The sequence below is a fragment of the Argiope bruennichi genome, chromosome 9 (genome assembly GCF_947563725.1).
Source record: "Argiope bruennichi chromosome 9, qqArgBrue1.1, whole genome shotgun sequence".
NCBI lineage: Eukaryota > Metazoa > Arthropoda > Arachnida > Araneae > Araneidae > Argiope > Argiope bruennichi.
The window spans coordinates 99,283,915-99,305,590 of NC_079159.1; the positions used below are offsets into that span (position 1 = coordinate 99,283,915).

Consider the following 21,676-nt stretch of genomic DNA (forward strand, 5'->3'; position numbering starts at 1 on the left):
AGGTATATGGTTATATCTGATTCCCAACATCTGTTTCCTTCTGACCATAAAATAAAAACTTCAAATAATGAATTACATATATATTTCTTCTAAAAATTTTTAATTTGAGTCAAAGGTCATTGCAAAGATATCTTTGATTTGTTAAACATCCATAACATATAAATTCATTTTAATTATGTCTAAACCTTTTTTTACATGGTAATATTCCCATAATACCATCATCATTAACAATACATTTTAAACCAACTTCAAAATATACTAATTATTGATCATAAAGATATTAAAATAACAAGAATTGTATAAATGTAATTTAGATTATTAATATGCTTACCTTAGAACCAGGGTATTCATTAAATACTCGAAGTATAGCAATTTCTGCAGCTATAGTTTTTCCAGAACCAGTTGGAGCTCCAAGTAACACATTATGATCAGTATGGTACAAAGTGTGAAAAATCTGAGTTTGAATAGGATTGAAGTAATCAAATTTATATAAACTTTCATACAATGGATTTTTTAGAGCAGTCTTTGGGAGAGGAAGCAGATTTAGAAGATCTATAAAAAAGTTATTTAAATTAAATTTTGTAAATTTATACACTGAAATCATTCATAAAAATTATTTAATATATAAAGGAAAATATTTAATATCTCTATATATATGTAACAACACAAAAAAGGAAGCAGTTTATTATCGAAGTCAATTTTCAGCTGCTTGAATGTCTCTTGCATTTTCAAATAATTTGAAAATTTTCATTCGGTTATTTTGTACTACTTCTTCATAAACTAGATGATAATTCACATTTACAAACACTGAAAGTCAACTGATAAGAGAATTTTGGTGGAAAATGCAAAGGAAGAAAAGATCAAAATGAAGATACAATAGCTGACATCTTTGTTGTAAATACTATATTGCAAAAAAGCACAATTCTTCAATTTGCATTCGAACTGCTCTTAGCCAGCTAAAAGAGCTTAAAGGTAATAAATACCTTGAATTAGCAATATTGTAAATTTTGCAAATGCCAAGAATATGAGATCAACAACTGTTACAGATAGGAAAAAGAAGAGTTATCAAAATTAGAATCTTCATTTTCAAGGTGCTCAAAGAATATTTTACAATGATGATCATGATCAAACCTCCAAAATATGTTTATTTCTGCTTATTAAGATATTTGAACAATTGGCAAAACAGATATAAAGAAAAACATATCAGTACCGAATGTTCACAGTTGTAAACATTTCCTTCACCCAAGCATTAAAACAAAATAATTAAAAAAAAAAAAAAAAAAGATAACAAGGTAGATAGGAGGAGAAGGGGAAAAGAAAAAAAGCCAGTTTGCAGTTTTCCATATCTTTTGGTGTATGCTATTTTCATAACAGCTTTTAGAAGACCGATTCTTTCCAATTTTTTTGCTAGTTTAGCAGTGTTCCAAAATATTTTTCATACTGAAGGCTTGATAGCTCATGGTTTTAATGTCAAAATGACACAGCATTTTAGGATGTGATAAAAGCTTTCATGATTTGTGATTACAAAAAGAAAAAATAACTAATATATAGTTTACTATGTAGGTGATCAAAATACAGAATTATTAAGAAGTAAAAAGCCAATAATCATTATAAAATAAGCTAATAAATAATGCTTTTTGTGATAATGTAGGATTTGCAACCCAAATGGATGAGCAGCAACTGCCTAATGCTCTAATAAAACTTTTTTTTTTTAAAGTGAGTGTGTCCGATTTCAAACTAGTTTTGAATAATCACTGCAAAAAATTGTCTTGTTTCCAAAATTCTATTAAGAATTTATAGCTGCTGTAATTTGTTAACAGTTAGACTTTCAAGAATGATTAGTAACTATCACAAACGATTAATAAAATGTATAAAATTATGAACATATTATTCTATGTTGGTTAAAAGATTTTCTAAAAGTTTTTATTATCTATCCAAATAAAGAAAATAAAAAAGCACCATAGTTATTATTGACATGAAGTCAAACTACTAATTCCAACCTTCAAGATAAGTAAATTAATACTTATGAAACAGAATACACATATACTTCATAAAAACTTTTTTTCTATCTATATGATTTAATGTAAGTAAATGAAAACAAAAATAATCCATTAGTTGACCTGTATGGGGTTGTTTATGCTGAGGAAGAATCAAGTCCTGGAAAGAGATTGCAAATTCTCTGTCTGCACCAAGCCACCGATCTGAAACAGCTCGTATCAAATACTGACTAGGCCTCACATCCTTAGGAAGTGGTATTGTAAACACAAGAGTCTGAGTTTCTTCATTGATGACCTGAAATATAGAATAAAAGGAATGCCTTTTTTTAGTCTTTTTGTTGATGAAGCAAATAGTTATTTAAGTTGGACTATTCAAACAAAAAGACAGCTCCCAGAACCTGGAAAAGTAATTTGATGGAAAAAAAAAAGTTAATGCCCTTTTTCATTTAAATGTCAAATGAACTATGCTCTATAAAGTTCAGATATGTGAAAAAGGAATGGCAGTTCATTAAACAGTTTAAAAGAACATGTAGAGAGTCAGAGAGAGAGAGAGAGATTTAAGATGAAAAGCTTAAAGCATCTTCAAATGAGATTAAATCCAAAAGAAAATTACAAAATATATAAAGTGACTACATCAATAAGTAAAATTTTGGATTTGTGTCAACTTTTAAGATTAGGTATGCTTGTTGGCATTGTTTCAGATTTCAAAATACATCGAAATACAAAATTCTAAAACGATCCTCAATTATTTGAGAATTTATACTATTGGGCCAGAATAAATAAAAATTGCACATCTAAAAATGCATTTTTAATAGTTTATCATGGAGCTTTGTTTATATAATTGAGAGGCATATAATTCTTCTGACTCAACTTTGTTTTTAGTCATTACTGTTGGATACCAAAAAAAAAATAAGACAAGTATGGTAATAGATGTTTTTATTAATATTTTGTATATTTTTCTTCTTATAAATTGAAACTGAGTGCTGATGAATAAACAACTAAAAGAGATAATTAATGTGAAAAATAACTCACAAGACTTGGATTGGATCATATGCAGAATACCAAGAAGAAACCTTTGCAGACATGACACTTTCTATTAATGCTGCATATACTGTTAAAAAACAATTATTTGTAAAGTTGTTTACCACAGCAATATTTTTCTCTCAAATTTCTGTACTTTTTAATTTCTTGCGTATGAAATATGTAAAGAGAAAAAATTGAAATTGTCAAGATTTTGACAAATCTCCATGTTTCAGATGTCTACGAATTTAAAAAATACACTTTTTGGAACTATGCTTGTCAGTGAACATTATAAATGAAAGACACTCTGAACAGAGATGAATGAAAAGATTTTTGCACTAAATTTATAGATTTCTATCAAATTTTGAACACAATCCATCCGGAAGAAGTCTCTCAGAATAGCTGTTAGAATATAAGTTAACACAATAACTACAAAATGAAGAAAATTAGATGGATAAAATTGAGTACGTAGATTTCACATTTAAAGTATAACTATGTATCAAATTAAGAATCAAATTTGTTTAGTGGTTTGTGCCACAAATATGTAAATGGAATAACTCAAAAACAATATGATTTAGATATATGAAATTTGTAGTGTGATCTTGTGGCTATAATTGCAATTCTGTATCAAATTGCAGTTCCAATCAATCAAAGAGGGGGGGGGGAGCATTTGAAATATACATTCAATTTGCTATTTATTACATATTAATTACACTCTTACAATTAAATGCAAAAGAACCCAATCAAAATGATACACTAATAGGTTATTTTATAATTATTGTTCGTTCATGGCATTGATTAATAATATACAAATATATTTACCATAAACAAGAAAATTTTGGGAAGACTACTCCTGCCAATTTAAAAATAATTGTTAGTTACTAGTTGGAATAGAGTCTACATGAAGAATATTGATCAATATAAGAAATTTCAGTGCTGGCTAGCAGTTCAAAAATTAGCAATAATGCAAAAAATATTTATCAAGACTGCCTGAAGATTTTTGAATGTTATTATAAAATGATCTTCATTTTTATATTCAATTTTTTGCTAGGATACAAAAATGCAATTTTGTAACATTTTTTACATGTAAAAATCAATAACAATTTGTCCTTCCTTATGAAAGTTTTCATCTAAATAACATTTGAGAAAATTATGTACATCCCATTTCCTTCAAAGAATAATCTCTAATAAAAGGTAATGAATATTTAACCAAATAAATATATGTCTGTCGAGAAAACAAGAAGAAAAGTTAAAAGTTCATAAACATCCAATAAGAAAAATCAAGAGGGGTAAAAAAAAAATGAGAGAATGAAAATAAATGGGGAAGAAAAAGATCAATTGCTGGCATTTCAATTAGGTTAGGTCGAACAGCAGTTCTGATACTTCTTAATACAAAATGTGGAAAATGTTGCTTTTGGTTTTCAAATCAATACCTAAGTGGTCTGCAAAGTGAGCTTTCATCGGTTATAAGACCAGTTCCAATCTGCATTTTCCTTTTCCTTCCATTGACTTCTCTTCATATTTTCATTGTTTTCCCTTCCATTTTTAATAAAAATTTAACTCTTAGAGTGAAAAAGTAAGCATAAAGCATTGCACTTTCAAAGTGGAAAAGTAAATAAATTAGATAAAGAAGAAGATGCCTATTTAATTAATAATTTCAGGGAGTACTGCAACTTTGTAACCCTAATGGATAAGGTGGCATTGATTTTGCATTAATAACATTAGTCTCCTTTTTTCCTTATTATCAACATCAAATCTTTTATTTTCAAATATTAGTGAATGAAGTCGCATACCTGCTTCTTAGGAAGAATGAAATATTCAAAATGATAGATAGAATCGGTTTCTGGATCAGCAATCCATATCCAGAATGGCTCAGAACCAGTTCCATGATGTTTATCAGACCATTTGAAATCAGGTTTGATATTCAGAGTAACTCTTAATATACTGTCAGTAATAGGTTGCACTAAAGGCTCAATTTCTAGATTTGGAATGCGCTTCAGACAGTCTTTGATGATATGCCTTTCCTTGAAACAGCGAAGCTTATAGCCTACAGAATGAAACAAATCACAACATTCATGATTAAATAATATATTCTCGTTAAGATACAACAAGAAATATAATAGCTTCTGATAAATATTCAATTAATTTTCTAGATAATTTTTTTCAAATTTTTGATAAGAGACATCAAATGAAAATAAATAAAGCATCTATTCTAAAAATTAAAAAATTATATTCTGCTCTGAATAAATTTGCATATTCTATTTTAGTTAACAGCACAATGAAAGATTTTGCAGGCAACAAATACAAACATAATTATGAATTAAAGCCTTTTTATGAAGTCATAAAAATATAGTGTTATTTTTAAAGGGAAAATTCCTTTTGGACTTTACTAGACTAATTAATTTATTATGCCAAAACACTATAAATATTAAGATTCATAAACATATCATAATTTAAAATGATATAATTTCATACTTAAATTACAGATGATTAATACATCTGTCTAACTCTTTGAAACAAGTTTTTTAAAAGCATAAAGTGGTATCAGAATAATCAAAAATAACAAGCTGGAAGCAGCTCTATATCTTTTAAAGAAAAGCTCATTATTTAAAATCATTATTAACAAACTTTTTCTCAAAATATACTTTTGATCACCTTTAATCACAAAGAGATGTGATATTTTTCATCTTTTATAAACAATATTCTGTATATATAAACGAATTCTGTAAATTGGTGTAATTTGTCTTATGATAATGAATGTTATATGTATCCCATTGTATTTCAATAGCAAGTCGCCAAATTGGCGAGATATTAGCTCATTGGCGATGTTTTAGGCAACTAATTTTTGTCGCCAAATTTGGCGACATTTCGCCAAGTTTGGCGACGGAAGTTGGAAACCTTGGCGACAGAGAGAATTTTCTAGAGGGATTCTGATTTCTTGAATTCTCTCCAAGGTTCTGGATTTTTCTAATATGACATAACTTCCTGTTAGTGACGTCACTTCCGGCAGAGAGCATATAAAAACAAGCACGAAAGATTAGGAGTGGTATTTTGGAGCCTTAGACAGCAAGCAAGCTGTAGGCTGGTGACTGAGCTATTGAATGCGCAGTGTTATTCTTGTAGTCTTCGTTAAATAAATAGCTTTATTTATTTTTTTTAAAAGGATTCTGCTTATTGAATTTACTCTAAGCATATCGCAGGAAATTCGTAACAATATACTTTTGATCACCTTTAATCACAAAGAGATGTGATATTTTTCATCTTCTTTTATAAACAATACTTTTTATGACAAAAACTTCTAAGCAAGAGGGAAAAAAAAAAAAAAGAAATTGAAAACGTGATAGATATTTTTGAATATCCAAATGTTGATTAGTTTCATATCATAAAAAAAAAAAAAAAAAAAAAAAATCTATTTAAAATTTAAATCACTTTGTTCTGTTATTTAATATGCAAGCAAAAACAAATGAAAAAAATGACTTAATTTCTTAAAAAATAAAATGTAGCAAATATAACATAATGGATATTGTATATTATATAATAAGCACTACACTAAACAAAAGGTAATTTGATATCTTTTTTCAGACTTGACTTTTAAAATTTAAAATTATAATAATAAAGTTATTATGATTTCCTTCATTTAAGATATATCTTCAAAATTACCAATTTCTTCTGCATTCATATCTTGTAAATTTTCAATAGGTTGTCTCACTTTGTCAATTCTAGTCAGAACATCTCGATTTAGTTCAGGAAATTGATGCAGAGGGCTATAGTAGGTAGGAGGGTTAAAACTCCACATTTGTTTCTCCAACATTTTAGAAATCCTTAAGAAAGAAGAAGCTAACATAGCCCAGTTCTTGCGAAGGCACACTTCAAACAAGGCTCTAGCTATACGAGTAGCGTTCTGAAAAAATACAGCAATTATTTCAAACTATGCACATATGACAAAATAAAAATTATATTAAGAATAATTATAATGAATATAATAACTATCAGCACAGCAAACAAAAAATTATGCTCATAGTTATCTAATTTTAAAAGGGGAGGAAACTCAGATTAGCAATAAATAAGAAATCTTAGAAATCCAATGTAAATCATAAAAAGAAGTATGGGAAGAAAAAAAAAAAAAAACCAACAGAATAGTCTTGGTTATTCATAAGTAATATCATGACAATGAATAATATTATTGCTTCAAAATATGAAAAATTCTTGAACATAATTTTGCACCAAATTTGTGCTATGGATCTAAAAAATATTCAAGCAGTTTTTGAATAGTTACAATTTAAAAATATAAATCATTTTAAAAATTTATTCTAATTAAATAAATTACATAAAGATTTAAATATTAATTTTAAAAACAGGAGAAAGCACATATCACTTAATTTGATGAAGCCACAAAAAGTGTTGTAAAAAATACAATGTTAAAGTGGGAGTGTAAAAACAAGATGATATTACAATTGTATAGTTTACAATTTAAATCACCAAATTATTCTGCGATTTCCAAAGTTTTGCGTTGCATATGATCAGATACTTCTTAGAAAAATGTTTCACAGAAGTTTATTAATTCACCCTCAATATAGCAGCTTAATACACATTTGATGAGGAAGCACACTTATTCATAGTAGTAAGGAACATTTTCATTACTTGTGTTTTGCTATACCATTCGTAATAATGGTAAATACTGTAAAAATGCAGCTCTATATTTGGCAGTCATGCATCAGAATAAAGAACACTTTGAATATCCATAAACTATGCAGTAAAAATTTTCAGTTGCATGAAAAAATAATCTACAGACAATTGCATGATTTTTGAGTAACTGACATCTTCCTCTTTTCACTCATTCATTAATTAATAAAATATTGATTTGATACAGTATGCATTTTTATGAATGAAAAAAAAATGGAGCAACAGGAATAGTTGTTGTTTCTTATGGCACTTGCCATTGGACAAGCTCGTTGTTACAAAGACAGCGATTTAAGCCGGTGGGGGAGTGTCTCTGGTTTTTATAGTAGCACCAACTAGGGCCAAAAGTACGACTTTGCTACTCATGCATCACTCATTCGCTTGCACAACCCCTTTTCACAGAAGGGCACATTCACACATCTCACAGATAGAACAATGGAAGAACAACCATGCCCAAACCGGGACTCGAACCCAGGACGCCCAGATCACGAGGAAGATGTGCTACCCCTATGCCAGTACGCCGGCAAAGGAATAGTTCTTAGCATTATTAAAATTACTTTATTATATATGTTTCAAAAGAGTTCTGAGAATATAAGTGAAAAAAGAAAGCAAATTTGATTTTGAATGTATTTAAAGAGAAACAGAATTATGACTTTTTGGAACTATTAAGATATTATTTTAAATTCTGAATTCCAGAAGTGGATAAATTTATGCTAAAAGAAAGAATAAAAATCTGTTTATTACTATATAAGAAGAAAAACTGCAGCAATCAAGAAATAATAATATCTCTGTGAATTCATTCGAAAAAGGTCAAATTAAAACATAAGTTTATGGTGGTATCAAGAATAATTATATCAACTATTATGTAAGCACAAAAAATACTTTATTGCATTTATATCAATTTTATTTAATTAACCCAATTTTAAAAATTTCACAAATAATCATTACTTGAATCACTAAATAAATGTAATTTAACATACTTGCATGACATAAGCTTGATCAGATATTAAAGAAAAGCTTTCAATTTGAAGTCTTGATAAAGCAGCCTGTAGTAAGATATTTACTTTCCCTTCAGTGTTTTCACATCCTAAACCAACTTGTAAGTAACATTCATGGAGAAGATGATCAAGTTCTACCATTTCATCATCTCTTACCTGAAAGTAATTTACAAAATGATACATTTCCCTTTTAATTTACAGTTGCATGGTAAGATATATAGGCATGATAAAACAAATCTTTAATATCTATGTATTAATTATGTAATTACTCTGCTAATAATGAATGATAGAATAATTATTAAAAAAATCATTAAAACTGCTCTGAGTGGAAAACAAAGTTAAGCAAATTGAAAATTATTTGTATACATTAATAAATCAAAAATGATTGAAAAAGATACATACTCATCATTTTCAAAATAAAGGTTTTAATTCATTTATCATTTCCTTTTGGGATAAAATAAGTAACTATTGTATGGAGACCAAAGTTTCGAAAACACAAAAAAGTAAAGTTTCATAATGTATATAAAATACAAGTTAAAGGTAAACATTAAAAATTCCAGCTTGTAATGCAATTTTAATATTATAACTTACATTAATAAAAAAAATATATCTGTTCTTTTTTTAAAGGTTAATATGAATAATATTGACCTAAAATATAAATCCATACATTTTATATTTTTATAAAAATATTTTAATGTTATTTCATTCTCCTTTTGATGAAATTCATACTGCATTATTACAAATTAAAACATTATCCCAAGTTACAAATATCTGTTTACAATTAATGTGTTATGAGTATTAATAAATATGTTATAATATGAGTATTAACAAATATGTAATAATATTACAAATTTTTTTCATATTAGACAATTATTGAATTTTTATATCCATTAAAATTTGCATAAGATCCTTTATTTGTATAACACCAGAAAATAGTTTCAATTTAAATAAAATAAATATATATCATTCAGTAAAAGTCAAATTTCTGATATATGTCATATAAATATAACTTTAACTGATATCAAATTGTAATAAATAATTACAAAAAAAAAAAAAATGACTTACCTTTAACTGATCAAATTCCTGGGCTTGAGATATTAGTGCAAAAATTTGAGCATCATGCATGTAACTGCCCCGGAGTTTTTCGTTAAAACGAAGTATTGTTTCAGTACTAATGTAAAAGTGACTGGCAGTTCGCCCCATATCAGTAATGTTCAGGAAACCATTCTGAATATCATACCTAATCATTTGAGCTTTATTCAACTTAAGAGCTGCATTGTGGATCAAAGACTTTCTGTGTTCATAAAGCATATAATCATTCTAAAAGTAAATATATAAATATAAATATATATATATATAAATTTAAAATACTTGACAATAATAAGCAAAATTATACTCTTTTTATGAAAAAAACAACAACAAAATTTTAAAAAGTTTCGCTATTTCAAACAGAAACTGCATTTAACTATATTCTGTTGACTGTTAAAATCTGTGACAAAGGATGAAAGTTTGTTATTTTTCCTGAAAAGCTTCGAATTTATACAGAAAATGATCAAGAGGTTATTATTTGTTTGAGATTAGGATAACAGATATGCTTAGACAGAATATATTAATGCTAATGTAATAAATGATTTTAAGTTCATCATATGCAGGGATGCGATTGACCAAAAGGCAAAAAAGAGGAAATCAAAAAGTACAATATGAAATAATGCGTGAAGAAAAAACATGTAAAAAGTATGAATTAAATGGTCAATGTACAGAAAACATTATCAAGACTACAACCCAATTGGTTTTTAAATATATTTAAAGATATTTATAAAAGTAAGTAATCCACAGCATATGATTTCCTCACTTTAAAAAGTGTATTATGTAGGTCAAATTTAAATGTATATAGGACAACAAATATGAGGAAAAGTTAGCACTTTATTGTAAATTTATCTCATTGGCACATTTTAGTAAATGAACCTTTGTAGCATATCTCTGATACATTTTTTTTTACTGGCTTTTCTTTTCTTTCTTTTATAGGTCTTTTACTAGCATGACTCAATTGATATTTTAAAGTTTGCTTTAGAGCAACAGTCACATGTGTACAACAAGCAGTTTCGTTTCATGGACAAGATTCAAATGTGGAAAAATATTTTGAAATCAATCTGGGATCTGATTTTTTTCTTTCTTTCTGATTAATATTTCTCTGCAATGCGATAGCTTTGTTAGATATTTTCTTTGCAGCTTTCTTTGATGCTAGTTTCCCCCTTGGATTTGATTGTTTGTCACAATTCTTTTACCTAAGAATTGTGCTCCGTAGTTCCTTACTGTTGAATTAATATTTTTTCAGAGATTTTTGCTTACTTTATCTATAAGATAGTTCATTTTTTTTATACAAATAAACCACAGATTTCTTTTCAGATATATAAATTTATATTTCACAGCCTAAATGGCCTCAAATGGCTACATTTAGCCTATTTGTTTCAGAAGTGAATAACTGAGTTTATAATACTTAAACTCAACTCAACTTAGACCCATGAAAATAAGTGAGCATGACACTTGTCCTTTTTGACACTAGTGGAAAATGTCTGGAATTTTCAACTTCCATCCATCAGTTATTCACTGTCTCTTTCTGCTGTGGTTGTCATAAACTATCAGCAGAATACTTGTGTAGTCATAAAAATCTCTTTCTGAAACACTAATGACATGAGTCATCAAATTAGGAAGACTTTTCATTAAAGACAAGGAAAAAGAATACTTCCAAAAAACAGGATCAACTGCTGATGCACATTGCAACTAAAAATTATTCATGTTCTTCCAAAATGTTCTTAACATTCAAGATATACTTCCAAAAATTTTTTTTAGAATTTCCTCTCTATATCCAATTTTGATTTTGGGGTTGAAGTGGGAAACTTTTTGTCCCCCCCCCCATAAAAACAGATCTTAAGATCAATTGCAAACATTTTTTTTGTTAAAAAAGTGTGTGTAAGTGTGTGTGTGTGGGGGGGGGGATTTAAAAAGAAGGGAAGGGGCGCAGATTGGCAAAAGAACCATGTCACTGCATATGTCAGACATGCAATAATTGGACTCTAATGTAGCATGAAAAACCAACACATTAACAGCAAATAAAATTTCAAAATAACAAATTTTATTTCTTGTTAAATAAATTTTGTCATTTAACAAATGCATTTGTTTTAAAACAAATAAAAATTCAATTATAGCAAACTATGATGAACAATAGTAGATAACAGCATCATAAATCAGCATTGGCTCCTTAAAAATTTTTTAAAAATTCTGACCCTTTTTGATAAATTTAGGTAGGAAAATCTTAGTGCTTCCATTTTTACCATTTATATAAATTCTAAAATGGAAGACAAATAAAAATATGAGGTTTTAATTAAGGAGATCTACACGGAAATCCCATTCAAATAATTACAGAAATTTTAATGAAATCTTCAAGTAATGATTCTTTCTTCTTTTTTTTTTTCAAAAATTATTATTACCTAAAAATTTGAGGAATCGGAAGAGGATGAACCATAATCTTTATATTTTTCTACATTATCAGATTAAGTAGCAAATCATAAAATCAATTCAAAAATCAACATCAATAGCCATGTAAAAGTAAAATCACAATTCCAACAACATCAGGGCCAATCTAATTTTATTCAAATGGGTATAAAACAATGGGAATTAAACTTGTAGGACCTTAGCAGATACTATTGAAATATTTGCTTACAAATCAATTGTAAGTATTAACATCCCCAACTTCACAGAATGATGTGTTTTACTGTTACAATTTTGAATTATGTCATGCAATTATCAGATAAGATATTACAATAATTTGCTTTGTGTTAAAAATATTTGAACATGTTTGTAAATGTTGCATTGAAATAAATTTAACTGCAATTTAAAAAATTTGCAGTCAGAGGATTAACAACTTGCAATTTATTGAACTTGCAACACAACAATCCATTTCATAGCCTTTTTCTTGTTTTATCTAATTAGTCAACATATATTCCAAACCTTTTACACAATTTTCAGCAACAGGTATATACAAACCACTAACTAGGCTTGAAGCAAAAGCTTCATCATTCTGAATTTTCCCCTCCTTTGATTTATTTTTGAATTAATGCAAGGAATTTTGAAAGTAATCTTTACTTTTTGATATTTTAAAATATTTTTAAGGACTTTTAAAAATATGAAATTAAAAAAATTTCTATATGATTTTCTACCAAATCTCTGGAATAAAAAAAAATGAATTAAATTATTTTATTTGAAACTTATTTCAAATCTTAGTGTTTTTTTTAAAACAATGTATGTTTTAAATTATGTTGGGAGTGGTTATTTAAATAATGTTTTTAATACAGAAGATATCACAGCATAAAATTCAGAAAAATATTACAGATCATGAAATATCAGTTTTACAATTTAAATGCCTCTTTAATTAATCATGGTTTAAAGCATCACTAAAACACATTAAGCACACTGCACACTTTATTTTACTTTGAAAAAGAAAGAGTAAGCAATTAATTACTATAAGAAATATCAAAATAATAATAATGATGTTTTGGAATTTTTTTTTAAAGAAAATTCAAAACTTACCTTTATCTTTTCAGGTTTCAAGCCATAAACATGTGGATTCCGTATCATTCTCACATGCAAATAAGTATAACTCAGCCATTCACTACCTTCATCAACATTAGTTACTGTGCCAAGAGCTATCTAAATAATAATAATAACAAAAAAAAATTCAGATTACATTATCTCAATTGAAATAGTAAGAATATTAGGCATAAACCTTGACTAGTAATATAAATTAGATATGAAAACATAATTCTGTTATTAAAATTTAAACAAATAATTTGAGAACAAAAACATTTTTTTAAATCAATGAAAATTTTCTAGAAATTAATTATTTTTAATAAGTTGCTTTATTTGAATATATCAAAATTTTATGTTTTACATGAACAGAACTTTACTTGTTTTACATACATAATGGTACTAACTATAAAATTAAAAGACACAATGTTACAATTATATAAACTCTCATGAATTTTTGGCAAGTTTTATGCCTTTTCAATCATTTATTTTTAGTGAATAGAAAGATGCCACTCTCTTTAAAGATCAACTGCATGCATAATCTCAAAAGATTTCTTCCTTCAGGCATTTTAAAGTAATTTCATAGAATTCTTATTCATATTTTTTACAGGTTGTAGAAAACATTCAAACTGAAATGGATACCTTAATTTCTATGCTCATTATAACAGTTAAATATGATTTTTTTAAATCATTATTTTTAAAGATGCCTCTATGCCTATTTATGCTTCAAATCTTCAATAATAGTTTCAAGAAAATAATATAATCATCATACTGTCAATGATTTACAGTAGATTACAATTTCTGTCCTAAATTTAGAATGATTTATTATGTATTTTCCAAATATAGTTATAGCTAATTAATATATATAATAATATCACTAAATATACAAAAACTAATAATAAAAATAGTAAAGACTTTAAAGTCTTACTTCTGCATTCAAGTTATCAGCAATTCTCTCTTCAAACTTGCTTTCGATTTGATGTTGCCTAGTCAATAATGACAGATAATGACCTAATCGATCATGAGCAGTGATAATTACTCCTTCTCCTCTGTTGTCATACTGTGGGCGGCCAGCTCTGCCAAAGATCTGCATCACATCTAAAACATTCAGATCCACAAAAGCACCTTTGTTTGAATCATACACTTCTGTCCCCTGAAATTAAATGTATATAAATAATTATCATTAATTAGATTCCAATAAAACAGTAAGAAAAAATATTAAAATTTATGGAATGAATATTGCATTAAATATCATTTGTGTTTTGAATAATAACAATCATCATAATCATATTTGGCTAGACAGCCTAGGGTTTGTCAGTGCTGTTCCACCGCATTCTATTTTTGATACTTGTGCACCAGTTTCTTTCCTGGATAGCCAGGAAGTCTGTATCTACTGACTCCATCCATCTCATTTTGGGTCTACCCTTTTTTCCTACTTGTTAAAGGTTTATGTAAAAGAATTTTTTTTTTTAAATATGGAATCATTATTTATTCTACATATATGAGCCACTCAGTTCATCCGGTTTATTTTTATGAACTTTATAATATTTGGCTCTCTATAGATTTTATATAGCTCAGAGTTATATCTTACTCTTCAAACATTGTTGATATCTATCCCACCAAGAACGGCTCACAGAATTTTTCTTTCGAAAATGGCTATTTTATTTTCTCCAGCTTTGGTCAGGGCTCAGGTCTCTGAGCCACAGGTAAGTAATGGTCTAATTAAGGTTTTATATAGTAAAAAGTTTGTATTTCTTGATAATAGTGAGGATTTAAAAAATCGTTTTAGTTTGCAAAAGGCTTTATTTGCATTCATTAGACGACCTTGAATCTCCTGGACTATGCTATTGTCATCAGTAACTATAGAACCAAGATAAGTAAAACTTTGGACAACCTGAAATTTGTGAGAACCAATTTCTAGATGTGATTCATAGGAAGTTCCATTACTTAGTACAGGCATATATTTGGTATTTTTGCTGTTTATGATAAGTCCCATGCTATTAACAGTATGCTCTAAAGAAAGAAAAGCATCTTTTAATGTGGAAACAGTTCTTGAAATGGTGTCAATATCGACCGCATAGGCCAAAATTTGAGTTGATTCTGAGAATATATTGCCTATGATGTTAACTCCTGAATCTCTTATGACTTTCTGTAAAGCAACGTTAAAAAGAAGACAGGATAAAGAATCACCATGCCTGATTCCATTATTGACACTAATTTCTTCTGATAAAGATCCTAAAAATTTGACCCTGCAAGTGGTATTGGACATACTCGCAACTACAAGTCAAATTAGTTTATGCAGTATTTGAAATTCAGCCAGAGCTTCATACAAGCGATTTCTATTAATATTATCAGAAGCTTCTTTGAAGTCTATAAAAAAATGATGTGTAGTAATATGAAATTCTCTGGTCTTTCCCAGAATTTGCCTAAGTGCAAAAATTTGATTTTTAGTAGATTTTTCCTTGCGAAAACCACATTGATAAGTTCCAATTTGAGGGTCTATATATTATGTAAGTCTTTTGTATAAGATTTTAGACAAAATTTTATAACTGGTACATAACAAACTGATGCCGTTATAATTAGAATAATCCATTGTATCACCTTTTTTATATATTGGGCATATAACGCCTGCGTTTCAATCAGAAGGCGGTATTTCGCATTCCAGATATCAGTAATAAGATTATAGATTAACTTTAGAAGTACTGGCTCATGACATTTCAACAGCTCAGCTGCGATGCAGTCATGCCCAGTTGCTTTGTTGTTAACTTTTTTTACAGCAGTTTCAACTTCCTCAAGTTCAGGTAGATGTACTTCACTGTTTTGGTTTTCAAAAACAATTTCAGAACTGCTCGGTTGATCATGTTTACTAAATATTTTATGGAAGTGTTCACACCATCTGTCAAGAATAGCCTGTTTGTCAGTCAAAATTAAACCATCTTTACTTTTGCAGAGGTTAGATGTTTATTTAAAGTCCATGCAACTTCTATTAATTCTCCCGTGGAAAGCTCTGCTTTCACTTATTGTCCTCAGGAACTCAATATCTTTAAAATTTTCCTCCTCAAAAGCTTTTTTCTTGCTTTTATGTAGTCTTTTTTCCTCTCTTCTGCATTGTCCATATTCATCAGGATTAAATCTAGTGTTCATAGGAATCATTCTCTTGTAAGCAATGTTTTAAATATTCATAGCTGCATACATAGTACACTCATCATCAAACCAATCCTTATTTGAATTCTTTTTCTTTTTACCAATAATGCTATCAGCAACACTGCATATATTTTCTTTCAACTGCATCCAATTTGTCTCAACTGAGTCATTCTCAGAATGTATATTAGTAAGTGCAGTTTCAACACCCTCAATATATTTTGTGTTAAAATCTTTTAATTTTAGTTTATCACAGTTAAACTTCTGTAAGATTATCCCTTTTTCATTTTTTATCATAGATATTCTCTCTCTCAGTTTGGTAATCATCAAAAAATGATTGGAGCCTCTGCAAGTTCAAATATCCAATAAGTTAGAATAATGTCTTGCATCAATAAGCACATGATCTATTGACTGGCAAATGATCTGTCTGTTGCTCTCCAAGTTCTTTTGTGCATATCTTTTATAATAACAATAATTAGGCCATCAAATTGAAAATATACATTTTACAATAAAATTGTCAGTAAAACAATAAAAAAAATCCTTGGTATGGCATGCAATAGAATGCAATTAAAATTTGATTAATTTAGAATGAAATAAATCTGTTTTATATATAAATATGCAAGTATGTGAATGGTAATTTTTTTCCCCAGCTGAAAATTATTTTGACTTTATTATTTTTTTTCTGTATTTTTAATCTGCAGTTTTTAACATTTTTCTCAATTCCAGTCATACTCAAGGGCTAGTCATTATCAATATTCTAATCAGAAGTAAAAGTATAATAAGAAAAGGCAGATTCTAGTTTGGATGGAATGATTTAGTATTCTTAAAGATATTTTGAATTTAGATATATTCTTAAACATATATCTAATTGATTTAGCATTCTTAACGATATTTTGATAAGTTTCAAACCAGACAAGCATTCTTAAAAAGTCAAAACACATAAGTAAATCAGAAGAAAAATTTATTAAGTGAAGAACTGTTCAGTGCCAAAATTTTTTTCTCTCACATATATAGGATATTCAAAAAAATTGCCCCAATTATAAACAGTTACAATTTTAGTCTAAAGAATAATAAGGAGAAATTTCACCATGGTAAACTTAAAGGTTTGTATACTATACAATAAATGCTCCATAAGACTCTAACTTGTGTGTGCAACATTAACAAGGTAGTCTATCTCACTTGAGACACAATGATACACTAAGATGTATTTATATACAGAAGATACTATGTTAATAAATTTTTCTGAAATTATTAGTGTCTTTAATTCAGAAGATGCACCTTAATGTCTCCCCTGCATGTAGCATAAAAAATTTCTTAATATAAGTATAGAGAATATTTTACTTGGCACTAAAATGGAATAAATGTGTTGAATGTTGTCTGTGTGGTCAAATGCTGTGCATACAATTGTACAACAAAATGCTAAGTTTCTTTTTGTACTATGTTCAAATTTGCTCCCTGTTAATTTTTAAAAGAAAGTTTCAGTCATTAGTAATCTAGTAAAAGTTTTGAATTACTCTATATACATGTAGTCATTTCATAAATTCTGCTACTACTTTAAGATTGATACGAAAACACAACTTTACAGATATTTCAATAACCACTGAGATAATGCAAATACTGTAAGACCAATGCAAAGCCCCAATCCTTTCAAAAGTAGCCTCTATGAATCTATGTGGGTTTTTTAAATTTCTCAATTCCAACACCAATTAAATAAAAGACAATCTTCATTGAAAAAGTTGCAGTGGTTTAACAATAAACACTTTTTCAAATCTCAATGCTAGAAACAACTTGCAGTCTTAAATGATTAGATAAGATGCTTTCTTTTTCAATAAATAAAATAGTTTACAAAAGAAAATTTATAAAAACAATGAAAAAGAGCGGCAATTTAAGTAATCAATATAGAAACATAATGAGGACTCATAAGTTCTTCTATTCCATTGCTCATGCACACATTAGAGGATCTCGAATCTTAATCTGAGATTTTTATAAGACATTATTTTACATCTTTTTAATAAAGTAATTTTAATTGATTTAAGTGCTATGGTGCTATTAAGTACTTTAAAAATATTCTAACTTAATAAAAGCGTTATAATTATGTCTATATTACACTGGAATACAATTAAAATTATTTAAGACAGAGGTTTGCCTCCTTTTAAAAATAAATTCTGAAGGGGCGGGGAATGACATAAAAGATATCAACAAGATTCGAAAAATTTTGAAATATTATTTTTTACAAAAATTTAACTGATTTGGGCTTTTTTTTTAAAATTTAAATACAGAGTGGATATATATGTTGTTTTCTTCATACAACAAAAATAGAAAAATACTTGGAAAAAGGTGTTATAATTAATGACGCTTTTTCATGGATTGAATTAATCATAAGAAAATTGGCCATTATTGGAAATAAAATATTTAAGTCGAATAGCATCATAAAAAATTAAGAGATACCTTTATTATCACAGCACGGGCTGGTAGATTCACTCCCCAAGCCAAAGTTGATGTGCAGCATAAAACTTTTATAAGGCCTTCTCTAAAATATTTTTCAACTAAATTTCTGTCTGATCTTAGCATTCCAGCATGATGAATAGCAATGCCATGTTCAAACAGCTCTTTCAACTGTTTATTTCTTGACTTTAGAATCTGCAAGACAAAATTTAAGAGCATTTTTTTCTATTAATAAAAATAACATAAATATGAAAAGGCAAATAAAAAGGCTACAAATAATTGGAATATTTTTGCCAAAAGATAATTTTAAATCATTATTTTGTCTCCAATGAAAATTTGAAATAATTAGCTAAAAATGGTAATTTAAAAAATAAAATAGATTTAATTATATATCTTATATATAATTATTCAAAGTATTTATTTTTTCAAAATTCTGTACTAGATTTTTAAATTTCCGTCATCATCCATTTCAGAAAATTTAATATAACTAAACTCCTGAATTTGAAAACATAGTATATTAGTATTAAATTGCATGTTAGCAAATTAGATGCTATATATCACCTACAAAATAAAGTAAAACTTTTTTATTAAAAAGTATTTAAAAAATGACTAGATGGCATAAGCAGTAATTTCAAGAACCAAATAATGTTTTAACTTCTAATAAGACACAAAAAAGAAATCCCCCCCAATAATAATAATAATAATAAATTCACAAGCAAATAAACAAAAATATGGTAATACTATTTGGTATTTACAAATAATTAGAAGACAAGTAATCATTTAAGGCAAAATATATATGGAAAAGCTGCTAAGCTCTTTTTATTAGCAAAAGAATTTACTCTTAAAAAAACTCCACAATTTCCTTTGAAAGCCTTTTGAAATAATTTTATAAGTTATTTATTCATATTCCCAAGTTCACTTGTCATGTGATTTACTAATAAAATATGTCAAATTCCAAGAATTAATGAACCTGAACATTTGCAACATCTAATTCTCAATGATACTTTAAATGATATAAAAGAAGTTATTTATAATTTAATTCAGTTTTCAATATATTTTTTCCAATGCATATAAATAAATGGAGGGGAAAAAAACCCTGAGTAAAACTAAATTTTTCTAAAACTCATATAAAGGTTGAAAACAAACAAAAAAAAAAGTACTATAAAACAGTGATTTTCTATTAATTAACAGTAATCACTAAATTAAAGTAATTTCTGTTTCATGTTGATAATTTGAATGCTGCTAATAGCAATGAAAAAAATTATTTTAGAATTTAATTAATATCTAAAATGAATACTGAATTTTATTAAAAATAAAGTTTTAAATCATTTTACATTTTTACAAAATTTAATACTCACTAAATGAATAGTTTTTAAATATCTTAAACAAAAAAACAACACAAATCTAAAAATTAACTTTTCTAAATCGAAAATTCGATATTTTTAAATTCAATATTTGTTGTTGTTGAGATTGGTTTTATAAAATATGTACGATCAAGCTTTTCATACAAAATTTATGACAAAAAAAAAAAAAAAAAACTTACATTATTTCTGGCATTACCATATTCTGAGGTATTTTGAGCATCAGTGAACAAATGAAGTTCATTCTTCTTTTGTGCTATTTCTTTCAAAATAGTGGCAGTTCTCACAGTTGAACTTCGGGCATGAACAAACACCATCACCTAAAAGAAATTGAAAGCTTTAAGAAACTTTCTTTGAATGATTACACAAAAAGAACTAGGTAAGTTTCTATTGTAAAAATAAATAATTAGATTCCCATGCTCATTGTATGTTTATGAACTGGGAACCATTATTTAATGTTTTGTTTGGCCAAAAACAATTAACATTCATGTTTTTGTTCATAATTAAATTGTGGCTGTTATACTTATTTTTACAAAAATTAATTATTTTATTAAATAAAAGGTGAGTAGGAATAGAGAAATAAAAGACATAGTAAACTCATGATTATCTCTAATAGTTAATCTCAAAATGTAAAAACTTCAATAAAAAAAAAAAGTGTAATGCAATAATAATAGGAAAACAATGGAAATCTTTTGAATAAATTAGAATTATTTGTATACACTTGATGCAAATAAAAATTGTTCAAAAGCATTTTTGAATTGATTTCTACTCTTCATTTGCCATTTTTCAGATTAATCACAAAATTAAATATAGTTGTCATACCAACGTTTGAAGATAGTTAGGAAAACATTCTTTTCCCATCTTAATCCCTCCCAGAATTTTTTTTTTTAGAATTAAAAGTTTTTTAAATAATTCTGAGTAGCTATAATTTTTTTAGTACCTTTATAACAGTTAGCAATATAAAAGGCAGACATTATATAAATTGTTCTTCAAACTGATTTCAAAGAAATATGAATAAGCAACCATCTTAATAGTATAAAAACTTCGACACCATAAAAAATTAAAAGACAAAGAAAAGACATTAAAACCTGATGGCCATTAATCAGTTGTCTAGCTACTTTGTCATAACAAATTTCATCCATATCTTTCATTTGCTGTAATGTATTTCCTGATTTGACTCCAATAAAGGTAGTAGCAAGTGGCACAGGTCGAAATCTATCATCGAAGAAATAAAGGCCTTCCATTGGGTTGACTCGCAAAAAGCTGGCCACATCAATATAATTAGGAAGTGTGGCAGATAACCCTAGAATTCTTATCATAGATTGAGATGATTCCACCTATAAAATTGAAAACATTAACTTAAAAATTTCAATAATAATGAGAGATTATATATAATGTGTATATAGTACATAAAATTGATTTTAAAAAAAGAACCTAAGTACACATTCAT

The 21,676-nt window shown here is 27.4% G+C and overlaps 1 protein-coding gene across 2 annotated transcripts in view; it reads right to left on the reverse strand.

The window, feature by feature from the left end:
• Positions 1–21,676, reverse strand: part of LOC129983803 (activating signal cointegrator 1 complex subunit 3-like) — a 74,137-nt gene that overhangs the window by 24,763 nt on the left and 27,698 nt on the right. For both annotated transcript variants that reach the window (XM_056093439.1, XM_056093440.1), the window contains 11 exons: positions 21,315–21,563; positions 20,409–20,546; positions 18,869–19,060; positions 14,208–14,432; positions 13,283–13,402; positions 9,761–10,015; positions 8,678–8,851; positions 6,678–6,918; positions 4,811–5,064; positions 2,121–2,292; positions 332–552 (listed from right to left, as the gene is read on the reverse strand). In XM_056093439.1, the coding sequence (XP_055949414.1) occupies positions 332–552; positions 2,121–2,292; positions 4,811–5,064; positions 6,678–6,918; positions 8,678–8,851; positions 9,761–10,015; positions 13,283–13,402; positions 14,208–14,432; positions 18,869–19,060; positions 20,409–20,546; positions 21,315–21,563 (2,241 nt within the window). The remainder of the gene's footprint in view (positions 1–331; positions 553–2,120; positions 2,293–4,810; positions 5,065–6,677; positions 6,919–8,677; positions 8,852–9,760; positions 10,016–13,282; positions 13,403–14,207; positions 14,433–18,868; positions 19,061–20,408; positions 20,547–21,314; positions 21,564–21,676) is intronic.